Source organism: Clytia hemisphaerica, unplaced genomic scaffold (genome assembly GCF_902728285.1).
Source record: "Clytia hemisphaerica strain Z4C2 unplaced genomic scaffold, Clytia hemisphaerica genome assembly, whole genome shotgun sequence".
NCBI classification, from domain to species: Eukaryota; Metazoa; Cnidaria; class Hydrozoa; order Leptothecata; family Clytiidae; genus Clytia; species Clytia hemisphaerica.
The window spans coordinates 1,086,066-1,101,491 of NW_027103721.1; the positions used below are offsets into that span (position 1 = coordinate 1,086,066).

The 15,426-nt window shown below is 34.0% G+C and overlaps 1 protein-coding gene across 1 annotated transcript; it reads right to left on the reverse strand.

The window, feature by feature from the left end:
* Positions 1 to 316: 316 nt before the first annotated feature.
* On the reverse strand, positions 317 to 13,935 carry LOC136804344 (uncharacterized). The gene is made up of 3 exons (XM_067061052.1): positions 13,842 to 13,935; positions 13,517 to 13,618; positions 317 to 2,435 (listed from the first exon to the last, which is right to left on the reverse strand). The coding sequence occupies exons 2-3, from the start codon at positions 13,609 to 13,611 to the stop codon at positions 1,112 to 1,114; spliced, it is 1,419 nt and encodes a 472-aa protein (XP_066917153.1). The 5' UTR covers positions 13,612 to 13,618; positions 13,842 to 13,935; the 3' UTR covers positions 317 to 1,111.
* Positions 13,936 to 15,426: the final 1,491 nt, after the last annotated feature.

The following is a 15,426-nucleotide window of genomic DNA, read 5'->3' on the forward strand; positions in this document are numbered from 1 at the left end:
AAAGGCACGACCTATGCACCATTTCATGACGTAGGCGGTCGTAAAATTTTATTATTATCATTATGCCTACTACGAGTATTAGAGGGGCCAAAATACCTTGAAATGGCCATACCTACTTCAAATGGGCATAACTTTTGATACAGAATTTTTTTACTTTTTTATTGCATCAAAGATACAGTTTGAAGGCATTTGAAGTAAAAATAAGCTAACAGGAAACTCTGAGAGTCAAACTTTCGATTTTTGAAAATAGCTTGGCAGCGAATGTATTAAACTAACAGACTTCAGCCTCATTGACAAAATTGTAACACATTGGAGCTTTTTACCAGTACTAAGTATATTCTCAGCAAATTAGACAAAACTAAGAGATCTAGACTCTAGAATTATTTAGCTTCCAAAAATTTCAAAAATTAAGACATTGAAAAATGAATAGCACAAAAGTTAACAACCTATTCTACTTCATACAAAAAAATGCTTGAAAACTTTTCTCAACCCAGTTAAAAAAATCAAGGAGAAATTGGTCATCCCACTCAATTTTTACAAAATATCTTGCAACCCAGTAATTTTCAAATTTTTCCCACTCCACTGGGTTTTCGACACCCACTGGGGCACAGAGACAGGGGTGTTTTAAAGGACATAATGAAAAGTGAAATGTAATGCTATACAATCGACCTTTGTTGTACTTTGTTTAAAAAACCCAAAAACCAAACTTATCTGATGAAGTATTTTCTTTTTGTAAGAATGTCGCATTACTAATTATTAAAGAAAATTAACGAAGTAGCGATATAAATGATACACCAGTAAAATATATGATGTTAAAAGATACTCACTTTAGTTAGATTTCTCGACCTTGAAAAGCCTAATTTTCAAGCAAAAAAGCACAAAAAATTCCCAATAAGGGTCACAAAGTTCAAGAAAAATCAATTTTTTTTTCGATTTCAGTCCCTCTAAGGGTCGGTTTTAGTAACACCCAGAGAATACAAAGTCTTTTTTTTTCGTTCCAAAACACTCTAAAAAAATATTAAAAATGCTAACAAAAGCAATCCCAAAATTGTTTGCTAACAGTGTTTATAAGGGAAAATATTACCCATGGTTTATGCCGAGTCCGAGGGAGTTATTTTTTGCAAACAAATGATTTAACCGTCAAGGGAGCGTCAGTAGATTCAGTCCGATATCCGTTTAACTGATTGAATGATAAATCGGAATCAGGAACGATGTCGCATCTTGCAAGGTGGATGACGTACATTTTCACCAGATTCATGGCGAGATCTTGACCTGGACATTTTCGATTACTGTATGTAGCTTTCATATTATACGGACCAGTAAACGCAAAGAAGTTTTCTTTGAGGTATTCTTCATTACCAGTAAGAGTGAATTCATCTGGGAATCGGAATGTATCCGGATTTCGTTGAGCTGCAAAATGATGGAGGATTAGGGTTTGACCTTTGTAGATTCTGTAGTAGCCATTGTAAGAAGGGATGATGAAATCTTGGTTTGCTTCGTACGTAACATAACCAAGAGCACCACCGACATATCTGAGCATTTCCAAAACAAACTTCTCGATGGTTTTAGCATTTTTCAATTTTTCATCGATACTTTTGGAATTTGTTGCATCGAAAAATGTGTTTGCTTCTTCATTGATGCGATTTCGGTCCTTGGGCTTGAGCTGTACCAAAAGTGGAACAATCGAATTCATAGCTTTACGTAAGCCTGGAACACCCACACACATCACCGAAAACAAGGCTTCTGAAGTCGCCTCCTCTTTACATTTTCCGCGTCCAAAGACAGAATTTAACTCGTCTTTTATAAGAGGTGTGTCCGAGACCTCCTCAAACATTTTGTTAATGATAGCATCATCTTGATCGGTGGGTGGGAATACAATTGATAAAACCTTTGCATATTGATCATATACTTTAAATTCTGTCCAGTCCTTGCCATACATAAAGTGAGCAAAATTACCAATAGAAATGTCATCTAGAATTCGTTCAACTGGAACTTTAACACCTTTGACGGGAAAGGATGCAGCAAATTTTTGTTTCAAGTCATTAAAAGCCCATTCCAAGCCATATTTTTTGTAAGCATGTCTATAGATCTTATAGTAGTTTCGTCTTAATCTTTCATGCATTCTTCCGTTCGAAGCCAATGAAGCGGGAACATAGCGAAGTGAATTTAACTTGAAAGGGCCTGGTTCTGCTTTGGAAATCAATCTCTGATTATTCCACAACCAAGATAAAGCAACAGGATCAGCTAGAACGACTTTCTCTGTATCAAGTTGGACTTTATAAACGGTATAATTGGTTTCTTGGGCAAAATCGCTATAGAAGAACCGGAATCGTTTTTTGAATCGTGCAAAATTTTCTGCCGGTGATCCTCCCACTAATGGCACTTCTTGAACATCGGCATATCTCGATACGAAGCCCTTTGAGCGGACCTTTGAGCTATGAAAGACAAAAAGTATTGAAATAATCTGCATCAAAGTTATAACACTCATTTTTACTTCTGTTCAGACCTCTTCAGTTGATCAAAAGCTGAGAACACTGAAAATTATCATGAGTCGCTTTTAAACCACGTCGAAGAAATACGATGGAGTGACTTTTAATTGATTTTTATTATCTTTTTACGAAGATTGCACTCCTTTGTATTTCCTCAGTGATTTTCCATTAATTTCAGTGATAAACCATTTGATTACTTCTTTGTGCTCTAAATTTGGTCATAGTACATATGAGAAGGGACAAGCTGGAGTTTTTACAAGCTCTTTCTTGATTTGGTTGGTCATTAGTCTGTAATAAAACAATTTTGTTGCTTTTTCTAACGAACGCGTCATCTCTATTACTTTAAATGACCAATTAGTGAAGTATCTTATAAAAACTCCAGAACATCTCTATAAGAAAGAGAAAGACTGACATTGACATCGATTCAAATCCTTTGTTGTATGCGCTGATGTTTTTAATATTAATTAATTAATAATTTTTTTTTCTTTTGACGATTGTTCCCCAAGGCTTTTATCAATCTTATTGTGCTGTTTTTAATGTTGTAAATATTATCGCTACGCACCATTATTTTTATTAAATCTTTTTAACATTTTCTTTGTTTTATTCCTTACTGTATAGAATTCTTTCCTTTGTTCATTAGATTTTTTATTTCTCACTTGCGACAATTTCGCATCATTGATTTTTAAGCATTTAAAAATGTTCTGAAAGAGAACGAAATATCGACATATGTGTTGACTTTTGTTTTTGTTTTCAGTTATTCAACATAACTATGCATAAACTTATATTACGGAACTGAATTTGCCATAATTATCATATATCGCGCAGTCGCAGAGATAAATCAAAACAAACCAGCAGAGCGCTCAAAAAATGTTAAAATTTCAGAAAGGAATAAAGATGGTTGAGTTAGAAAGGGGGGTTGTAGGGGTTCGAAATACCGCTTTCCCGTCAAAATCTTTGCTGAATCCCGGAATCCCGAAAATTGAAAACAATAATAACACCGTCACACCGGTTTATACAGGTTCAAATACCGGCATAATGACAAAAAATAAGGCCAAATACCGTCACCGTCTGATTTTAAAATACCGTTTTCCCATCTTTTTTTTCGTCAAATCACGTAAACCCCCCCCCCTTGAAACCTTATGATAATTTTGTGGATTCTCAATGAACAAGCCTAGTTTTTGTATTTAATTGTAGAGAGATCAAAAAGACCCTCTTTTCACATCAATAATAAGTTTTTGGCTTACCTTAAATAGGAGCCATACTTGAAGCCAATTATTATCCCTCTTGAAAAAAAAATAATTGTTTGATCACAACCCTTCTTAAAAGAATAGTGAAAGGTTTTACATTCAAATTTTGAGATTCTCAAACATAGAAAATATTTCACGCAATAAATAATGATTAATTTACATTTCTAATCTAATTAGTAAAATTATTACAAGCCTGCTGTTAAATCTCCCGAATGAGAATAAGAAAATAATAAGCAACCTTATTTGTATAAGTTCATAATCAAATCAATTAGTATTTTCTCTTTACTGGAGCCGACAGAAATAATTTACATGTTTAAGTATTTCAAGCATCAAGGGCTTGAAAAAAGAAACAAAATAAAAAGTCACTGATCAATTAATCACAATTGAAAGTCCGCTATGAATATACCGAAAAAAGTAAATATGGAAAGGAAAGAAAGATTCGTGTCTTCATTAGTATTAAAAATTACACCTGTAGCCTCCTCCCAAAAAAAGAAAATTGTTTGAAGCATATAGTACCATAGTACATGATGGTAAAGGCTGGTAAAGTGTTCAAGTTATTTCGCCTCTGTGACATCTGAAGTTCTTTTAGGTACTTTTGTTTTCCTTGGAAGTCGAGTATTCAACCCGTATAGGTTCACGTGATTCATTTCTCATATGTACTATGATTTGATATAATCAAAATTGCATACTTTTTTGACCATGTTTGATAAGAAATAAAACTGTATCTTTTTACCTCAAAAACAAAAAAATTCATCATGAAAAAGCAAATACTTATACTTTTATCTTGAAATTTTTTTTTCAAAAACAAATAAAAGAATTATACCGATCATTTTTTCAATCAAATACCGATACCGATCAATATTTCATGACCATGTCAGTAAAATTGTCACGAAAGTGACCATGTCACGAAAATTTTACATATAGTTCAAAAGATGTAATAATACACCCCTGCCTCTGTGCCCCAGTGGGTGTTGAAAACCTAGTGGGGTGGGTTGAAAATTATTATTAAAATTTGAAAATTACTGGGCTGCAAGATATTTTGTAAAAATTGAGTAGGGTGACCAATTTCTCCTTGATTTTCACCGGGGTGAGGAAAATTTTTAAGCAAATTTTTGTATGAAGTAGAGAAGGTTGTTATCTTTTGTGCTATTCATTTGTCTTAATGGAAAGGTACTGAATTACAAAATGTAGTCTGAAACCCTTCTTTTGCCATCACAGAGAATTGCTGAAGCTACTGAAAGCGAATATATTTTTCAACTTCTTTATAATAAATTTTTTAAATTTTTGGAAGTTAAATAATTCTAGAGTCACAATCATGCATCAATGAAACACAAAAGCAAAAACCTATAAGGCCTATAACATTCAAAAATCATTTTGAATGGGGTAGCAGAATAAACCGAAAATATTTTTTGGAATATCTTTAGTCGAACGACAAATTTAAAGATTGTCTTAAAGAGCATTATTTAGATCTTGTGATACAAACACAGTTTTTTGTACTTATAGAAGTGGTAGTCTGACACAGTGCTCTTTTTCGGGACACTTTGTAATAGACCTTTTCGCCTTTGCGTCCGCCATATTGAATTGTATGCAAAAATACAGGAACGAAAATGCCGTGGTTGGATTTAGTTGGAATGTATGCAAAACATATGCAAGTTTACACAAAGATTAAAAAGACAACAAAGCATCTTATAAATAAATATTATAATCATTAGAACAATAAAAGATGGAATTTCTTAATCCAAAAGGAAATATTTACAGAACAACAAAGCCTTTTAGGAATTTGTTCTTAAAGACATAGCCTATTCTGTTTTCCGGCCATAAAAAAATTCCACAAAGACGGAGTACACACATCAAACTTTCAAAACACGCAAAACTGAAAGCATAACTTAATGAGTCACACTTCTCAATGTTTTGATTTGATCATTTGGCGGCTCTATTCCCAGGAGAATAATTTGCCGTCAGCCGAATAAGGATTGTTTTTTACCTTCGCGGGTGATTTTTCAGTTTGAGTTTCTGTCTAAATAATGTTATGGTCTTTTGAAGTGCTTGTTCTAAGAGATGAGTGAATATAATTGTTTTTAGTTTTCAAGAGAAGCAAATTTAATCTTTCTTCTACAAGATTACACTTTAATATAATGCAAATTATGCATGTAAGTTTTTAATTCATACTTTCTTTTTGCATATGTTTTGCATACTTTCTAATCTAAGGGAATTTCACCACGGCAATTCCGCCACCATAATTTTTGCATACAATTCAATATGGCGGACGCAAAGGCGAAAAGGTCTATTTGAAACCATGATGATTATTACTGAATACCGCCTTTCAAAGTCTTTATTCTCATTTTATATATTGTAGTGCCGTAGCAACTTGGGGGCACGGGGGGGAGCTATGCCCCCCAATAATAAAAAAAAATGATTTTTTTGCAAAATGCAAAGTTTTCTTTTTTAATTTGTCATAATTGTCACGATTGAGTGCATTTTCAAGCAATCTAGAGCTCAAATTTTCAAAATTTTCCCCCTCGGGCCAAACCATGCTTGGCCTTCACGGTGTCACTAGACTTCAGCCCCCCTCCCCCCAATACAGAGATTTGCTGAGGCTACTGAAAGTGAATATATTTTTCAACTTCTTTTTAATAAATTTTTGAAATTTTTGGAAGTTAAATAATTCTAGAGTCTAGATCTCTTAGTTTTGTCTAATTTGCTGAGAATATACTTAGTACTGGTAAAAAGCTTCAATTTGTTACAATTTTGTCAATGAGGCAAAGTTCTGTTGAGTTTAACCCATTCTCTGCCAACTACGAGTATACTCGTAGTAGAGGGGTCAAAATACCGAGGTAACTTCAGAGGGCCATAGATTTTGATTCAGGAACTTTTGCTTTCCTTTCTATTGCATTTTTGGAATCTACGTCGAATGGTATACAATTTGATGGTGTTTGAAGCAAGATTAAGCCCACAAGAGCCTCTAAAAGTCAAACTTTCGAAGAAATTTCAAAGGGTCGATTTTTTTCGATTTCTGAAAATAACTCGGAAGCGAACGTATTAACACTTCCACCCGACTAAATTGTCCAAATGAATTGGTTTCCTTCACTAGCTTGAAAATACAACTTTTAATTCGACGTTGAATAGAGCACTAATTTCGGTTAATAAAGGCGGAGAAAATTTGGATTTGAATTTTGGTTGGGGTATAAAATTTCGGATAAAAGATTTGGTCGGGGATAAAAAAATTTTTAATTAAAAAAATACATCATTTTTAATAGAAATACCTCATTTTTTAATGTTTTTGATGCAATAACCTTATCTGACCTTAATCTTAGTTGATGCTTTAAGCAGACATTTTTATCTTGTTACCAATTGCAAGAAAAGTAATATGTTTTCGAAATCCTCTCTCGAAACTAAACTAAATAAAAAAGCCGGAAAAACCGGTTTTTTGGCATTTTCTCGAGATTTCATCATTAGTTTTTTCTAATTTTTGCACAAAAGATGCGTATTAGCAATGCCCAAAACATGACAGAGTTCGATTTTTGATAAAAAGTCTTTTCCGGCCGAAAATGCTGGAAACATGCCGGGAATCGTCGTTTTTGCAGATTTTCATCGCACCTTTTTCACACGAAAACATTATTCGTAGCAATGCCCACCATGAAGCATGGTTCAATTGTCAATAAAACTGATTTTTGAAGCCGGAACTTTCTAAAAATTGCCGGAACAGCCGATTTTCGCCGGAAAAACGGTATTTCTTGAATTTCTCGAGCTGTACTTTAAATTTTTTCATAAAATTTTGCACATTGATGCAAAATGTCAATACCTAAAATGTGAGGAAGTCCGATTTTCGAAAAACATTTTTTTCCGGCTGAAAATGCCGGAAATATGCCGGAAAAGCCGGTTTTTTGGCATTTTCTCGAGATTTTATCATTAGTTTTTTCTGATTTTTTGTAGATGCGTATTAGCAATGCCCAAAACATGGCCGAGTCCAATTTTTGTGAAAAATTCTTGTCCGGCCGAAAACGCCGGAAATATGCCGAAAATCGCCGTTTTTGCAGATTTTTATTGGACTTTCTCCTTACATTTCTTAGTTTTTTTTTCACATAAGATATTGTTGATAGCAGTTCCAAATATTTTCTAAAAATTACCGGACCATCCGATTGTCGTGCCGGAAAAACGGATTTTCGTCAATTTCTCGAGACTTACTATACTTCATTCATGATTACTTGCTCTATTCTTTCGCTCGCTCTTTCATTCGTTTACTCGTTCGTTCGTTCGCTCGTTTTTCAGGATCTTTTCCATTAATGATTTCTATGTTTTTTCTCATTTGGTAACTTTCATTATCAGGTAGGTCCAATCAGCATCCAGCTTGTTGAGCTGGAAGCAATAGATTTTCTATCCCCATTGGCATTTCGATAGAAATTTTCATCCCCACTGAGGGAAAAAGTTCAACCGGGGCACTGAGACAGGGGTGTATCTAAGGACGTTCCTCTGATAGTAAAGGAGATTCAATAAACCTAATTTCAAAGATTTTCGACTCTCTTGCTTGGCTAAAATCACTCCCTTTTTTCTCAAATTTTGCAGCTTAAAAAAAATTGGTTTTCTAGTAAAATCGCAAAAGTTGTTGAAAGATTTGCGCCTTGTTCGCTTCGCTCGTGTTAGAGAGGGTCAAACTTGGGAACTTTTGTCCCCTGCTTGCCTCTGGTCGCACCACTGTTCATATACTAATTTACGAATTTTTATGATTAAATTACTGATGGACATTGATACTTTAGTTATATTTTTACCGATGGACAGCGACCGATCCATTTTTTTGAGAAGCTTGACTGGAATAACAACCAAGTGTTATACACTACACAGTTTCACTACTTTGAGCTTTTTTGTGTATTTCACTTTCACAGCATGGTTTCCATACAGAGCCGGGGTAATCCTATTGGGGGCCTTTTGATGTGAAAATTCTACTGGGGTATGTCAAAATCAGAACATTTTGACTGGGGCTTGTGAAGATTCATAGTTATTTTCAATGGGGTCATTTTCAGCTACAAAATTCCAGTGGGGTGAGTGATTTATCTAGTGGGGTGAAAAAATGGGCTATTTTTGGAAATATTTTTCACTGGGGTGGCCACTGGGTCACAAAGACGGGGGTGTAATAATAGCAGAGCAACACAACTAAAGTCTCTATTCCAGATAAATTGGCGCGGTTGGCTTGTTTTTGATGATCTGCATTGGATCGAAAGTTGTAGCACCTCGAAGAAAGCTTAAAATTAGCAAGGGAACTAATATATGCGGGAACTAAATTTCGCGTTTTTGGGAGATGTTAAGCGCAAAAATTAGTTCCGCGAAATGCAATTTTGTCGAGAATTTCCAAAAATTCCTAGGAAAAAATAGGAATGAAAATATGGAAAATAAAAGAAAAATTAATTTTTCCTGTCCATATATAATTTCTTTCCAACGAGGAATTGCTTTATATCATGTCACTCTGCTGTCAAGAGAAATACATAAAATACATGCACAATACATTTTTTCAATTCGAAAGCTTCACCGTAGTCATACATCGCATCGCAAAAAATAACCAATAAAGTGAGACGTGGAAATTTAGATTCGAAAAATATCAATACTCAATCAGCATGAGTCTTTAAACTTTACCACGCCAACTACGTATATTTACGTGTCAGAAAAGCCGTTTTACCGGCCCTCCATTAACTGGTCATAGCTCAAAACCACTTCATTTTCAGCACATTTGCATTGTTTTTTTTCGAAAGCTGAGACCCACAGCTTTCCAACGGTACCATAACTTTTGACTGGAATTGATTTTTAGAGCCACAATCTACGATTGAAGTTTCAGACTTGGCAAAAATAAATTTCAATAATATCGAGATTTTCAAAAAAAGTTTCGGTGGTGTAAAGGTTAAAGATAAATTGACGGGTTAAAAAGGAGGTCTGACTGTCGTGTCAAAAATGTGTTGACGTTGCAAAGCGTTTGCAGTTTTTATATCACTAAACGAAAGACAGAAACGAGCGTAACGTTAGTCTATTGTTTAAAACATGAACATATAACTACTGATCATCCATTTTCTTTTGTCTCTTTGAAGCCAGCTTCGTTGCCGCTCAATCTTAAGGGCTCTGACCATAGTCAAAAAATTATTTACGAGATTTGAAGATAAAAGCCATGTGTCCACTCCGGAAAGTTTACAACGGATCGGTACGGATTTGAAAGAAGAAGAAAAACGATCTGAGCCGTTTTGCAAATTCCACTTCGGATTTTTTTAAAGTAGATTTTTTCTGTTTACAACTTTCATACAAAAGAAATTCTGAGAAATTTTGAGAAATCGAATTATTTTAATCTTCTTCAGATGCTTCTTTTATTTCAAAATAAAAGAACCGTTTTGATCCGGCCTGGATCGCGAAAAAAGTTGAAAAATCCAATTTTTTTCGATCCGTTTTGATCCAAACACGTGAACAATTGAACCGTTCACGTGAAAAAAATATGTGGTAACTGGGTCGAAGATAATCCTTAGAACAATAGAAAACGTTCCAATCTGTACCGATCCCTTGCAAAATTTCCGGAGTGGACACATTGCTTTACCCCGATAACGTACTTTCAAACAGCTCCCAGTACCACTACCGGGTGGTCCAAATTTGATGCGTTTTTTTTAAATGACGCACGAAAGATAAAAAAAGTTGCCTCCTTTATTTTTGATATATGTCCTATTAATTTTTATTGAAAAATAAATCCAATTTTTTCATTATCTTCCTTAATAAAGAGGGATTTAAAAACAATTGTCTTATTTTTTTAATTACTGTAGCGGCCCTATAAATGAGATAAATCCAATTTAGGGAAATTTATCAATGTGATATGAGCACTGTCATCTTCTAATAAAAAAATTAATAGGATCTACATAAAAAAGGAGGCAAATTTTTAAGCCCCTCTTTGTTAAGCCTTGTATCCACATTTTGAACGGATCGGTTTGGATCGGAATATTTTGGAAAACTGATCCGGACAGTTTTGCAATATCCACTTCAAATTTTCTCAACCAGATTCTTTCTGTTTACAATATTTATACAAAGAAAATTTAATAAGTTTAAACTTCTACAGATGTTCTATTGTTTGAAATCAATAGAACCGTTTCTATCCGGCACGGATCGCAAAAAAAGTTGAAAAAATCCAACTTTTTTTCTATCCGTTTGGACCAAAAACACGTGAACATTTGAACCGTTCAAGTGAAACAAATATGAAGCAAATGGGTTGAAGATAATCCCCAGAACAATAGAAACCATTCCGAACCGTACCGATCCGTTGAAAATTATCCGGAGTGGACACATGGCTTAACGGAGCGTTATTTGATAAACTGATTTAGCAAGCCAATAGGCCTTTTCATAAATTACGTCACGAACAACACTTGCCTCGTTTTGAAACGATTACCAAGGTGATTTTCTCCCTTGAGACCTTAATTCATACTTTTATGAAAAGAGGGCACCTCTAAAAAAATCCGTGAGGGAATTAGTTGTCATAGCATTATTTTGAAAACGAGTCAAGTGTTGTTCCTGACGTAATTTATGAAAAGGCCTATTAACTTTCGTGTTTGGCACTGCTGATACACTGCTGACCTTAACCCGTCTCAGCTTCGCGTCAGGCCCAAATGCACTGTCGGGCCGATAATCAAACTGCGCGGGCCAAAAATAACAACAACGACCTCAAACTGATACATACTCAGCTTTAATTGTAAAAATAAAATCTTTTTTCAAAATAAAAAGCTTGAATTTATTTAAAAGAGTAGCTCATTAACTTTTAAGCTGTTTAGCTACTGAAAAAAATTTGTTCATTGTAAACACCTGGTCGCAAATAATAAAACTTGACATATGTCTGGAATTATAAAACTATCGTCCTTTTTTGCGAAAGAACGAAAAAGAATAAGCGATAGGAAATTTTCCATCATTTATTTTTTTCGTTTGTCGCAAATAAAAACAAAAGGTTTTTAATTCCAGACAGGGATGTCTCAAAAAAAAGTTCGTGAAAAAAAAATTTGCGACAGACAAATTCGCGATGAACTATTTTTTCCAGTGGACACTCAGCTTTAGAATCTAAAAACAAAACCTAAATATCTCAAGCCATTCGATTCTGAGATCATGTTTTGTAGACCATCTTTTTCACCAAATTTTCCGGCAGTTAGAAATTATGGTATGACGTCATCCATTTTTGGATGAGGTCACAAAATTTTTTCTAAATTGATGTACACACTTTTTATAAGAATGATGTTTTCCCATTTTATCATTAATATTCTTAACTTTTTAGGAAAAATCATCTTAAAATATTCTTAAGTTATTCTTTGCTTCTTTGCCAACTTACAAGCCACACCTCAATAATATAATACCAAAGAGGATCTATTGCAGTTTACAGAAATAATACTATTTCAAGGTGTCAAAACCTTAAAATTTTAGTAGCAATTACCTTATCGGGGGAAAAAAAGTCGGAATTTTATTTAGCCGGGTTTTTTTTTTCGTCGGGGAAAAATTTCGTCACCTTGAAACATTTTCGTCACTTTCCCCAGACCAAAATTTTAAATTCGTCACTTTTCCCCGACCAAATTTACAATTTAGTCGCTTCCACCCGACTAAATTGTCCAAATGAATTGGTTTCCTTCACTAGCTTGAAAATAGATCTTGTAATTCGACGTTTAAAGCATTAATTTCGGTTAATAAAGGCGTAAAAAATTTGTATTTGAATTTTTGGTTGGGGTATAAAATTTCGGGCAAAAGTCTCGGTCGGGGATAAAAAAATTGGGTAGAAGTTTTGGTCAGGTGATGAAATATCGGGGAAAAATTTGTCGGGAGGAAGATTTCGTCACCCCTTCAAAATTTTCGTCACTTTCCCCCGACATTTTTTCCCCGATAAAGTAAGAGAGATAGGCTCACAAAAAAGATCAAAATAGAAATTCATGGTTAGCGAAGCAAATTTCACGATGGAAATATTCTTGGACATTCTTAATTTTTCGGCCAATTTTATTAGTATATTCTTATAAAAAAAGCGTACATCACAATTTATGACAGCTTTTGTCTGAGAAATTCTGATGAAAAAAATGGGAAAAAACCGCTATTTTGATGATTTTGAATTAAAGAAGCTTTCACAAAAATTTTCTGCATATCTTAAAAGTTTTTCGAAATTTCACCGAGAATAACGTCCTCAAAGTTGAAATACTCTTACTCGCAAAAGTCTTCATTTTCTTTTTTCATCGATTCTTTTCATTGCGATTTTTAAATTTTCAGATTCAAGAAGAGTCGGCCGCCTGACAGAAAATGTATAACATGCCATATTATTGTTGGCTACGTCTAGCAGAAATTTATATTTAATACATGGCATACAAAATTCACTATGGACAAAGCCATTGAGTTTAGAGCCCGAGAGGCTAGAGCCGAATCCTTAACCTTTCTCAGGCACGAAAAAGAGCCGTCTAGAACGGGCCGCAATCAAGATGATTATGAATTTTTTTTAGCGGATTTCTTTGTTATCGAGTACTACATTTTTTGAAATCTAGCGATAGATTTTTTTCCAATCCGACGATTGTGTGAAAAATCGATGGAGAATAAGTGGCTTCATTTCCCATCCAAGAGATTCTCCTCTAGCCCCTTCGGGCTTTAAACTCAATGGACAGAGCTCTTAAGCTCCTCAATGGTATCAACTGAACAGAAATCGGGAAAGGGAATTCGAACTGGTTCTTTTGACACTGACGAGTTAGACTTAATATGCTTACCTTCCTTAATTTCATTACACGCACAGTATCTTTTAAAATTAATGATACATACCAGATTTTTTTCAAGAATCGTTCTTTCATTGACTTTCCGCCATTTACAACCAAACATAAAGCCAAGATGGTGGCCAATATCATAGTGAACTTCATAGTGATACTGAAAGTGTAAAAAAGCTAAAAATATATATATTGTTGAAGGTGATAAATTTAAAACATGGTTCCTTTTCACTTTGGCACACACTGTATTACAATAGAATCTTCAAAATTAGCTCACAATTAGATCACTTTTATTAGTATTTTTATTTCGATCGCCGGGTGATTGAGACAGGGGTGTGTTAGGGCAAATAGGCTGCACGAGATAGGAATGAAATACTGCTTACCGATTTGATTCTGATTCCAAATGAAACGTCTTCTCAAGTCTTCTCAAAAAAATTCAAGATAAGATGATTGAAAAAATCTGAGTTCCAGAGTTTATAGTCATATAATTTGCAAAAGGGCATAACAATAAACTTCATTAGCATAACAAAATAGTGAAGTAATTATGGCCAATCGCGTTCGATAGAATATGTTTCAGCGTCAAAGAACAATAAAATTGAACACCTCAATGTTTATATGATAACAATAAAAGCATTATAAAATGTGTTGTCAAGATCTTTTTGACAACGCTCTTGTTCGAGAATGCTGAAATTCAAAAATTATGGTTGAGTGTACATTGTCACCAAGGTTGCGTATAGGTTGTTTATATGATAACAATAAAAGCATTATAAAATGTGTTGTCAAGATCTTTTTGACAACGCTCTTGTTCAAGAATACTGAAATTCAAAAATTATGGTTGAGTGTACATTGTCACCAAGGTTGCGTATAGGTTGTTTATATGATAACAATAAAAGCATTATAAAATGTGTTGTCAAGATCTTTTTGACAACGCTCGTTCAAGAATGCTGAAATTCAAAAATTATGGTTGAGTGTACATTGTCACCAAGGTTGCGTATAGTTTGAGAAAAACGCATTTATTTGTTGGACTTCTAAAATTTTGGTTTAGCCATTCGCGATAATGGCGCAACTTTTTTTCTGATTCAGATAAGCTTTCGGAAATAGTGTAAATCAAGTCATAAGTTTTTTGTCTGACTGAAAAGTGAAAATCTAGGGTCTAATTTTCTGTCTAACTTGTAAAAACGAGACTAACAGCCATTTCGCTGAAACTCTTACGTTTCTTTTAGAAACTCTACGCGTAAAGATATCAGAATATTTAGCTTTGAGTGACAAGAACGCATTCTCCTAAAGTAAGATGAAAGGACTAAATATGCAGAATGGTTTTTTATGTTATTTTTGTCACGTATCATAGTATTTCCATGGATTTGTAAGTTGAGAAATTTTCATTGTAAAGAAAATATCGTTTTTGATGTTTGATTTATTCCTCAATGCAGAAGAAACTTAACCAAAATTGTAAAAATTTGTGACAATTCTTTTACGTTTTACGTTCAAAATCTTTTAATACGTTTAAAATACATATATTTTTTGTCGAATAATTGGGGTAAATTGCTCTACTCCATTGATAATTGTAGCAAATTAGCTAGCTAAGTTGTTTTGCTAAATTCTTCTGCTCCATTGATAATTGTAGCAAATTAGCTAGCTAAATTTTTTTGTGAAAAGGCGGTTTAGTTTGATTAAATTACGAGCAATTGCAACACAAAATTCATTTTTAAAAGTCTTTTTTTAACAAACCGAGTTCTCAGTTTTGTCAGTCAGAGTCAGTCGTGTTACACGTTTTTCTTTAATAAGGAACCTTAACTTTGCTCTGAGCCTGGAGTTCCTTATTTTTACAGAGAATTTCAGTCTCAAAGTTCCTTATCGAGTTCCTTACTACATAGGAAATTTTGAACTTTTTGCTCCTTGAAAGATCAAAATTTGGTCAAATAAGTCCAAATAAGGTACATTATTTTCAAATCCACTTATTCTCAGCCT

What these genes read in the sequence shown, in the direction of transcription:
- LOC136804344 (XM_067061052.1), bottom strand. Translation starts at nt 13,611, where the DNA reads ATGAAGTTCACTATGATATTGGCCACCATCTTGGCTTTATGTTTGGTT. An exon ending in CGATTCTTGAAAAAAATCTG is followed by an intron (nt 2,436 to 13,516) that starts GTATGTATCATT and finishes TGTCTTTCATAG; the next exon opens with CTCAAAGGTCCGCTCAAAGG.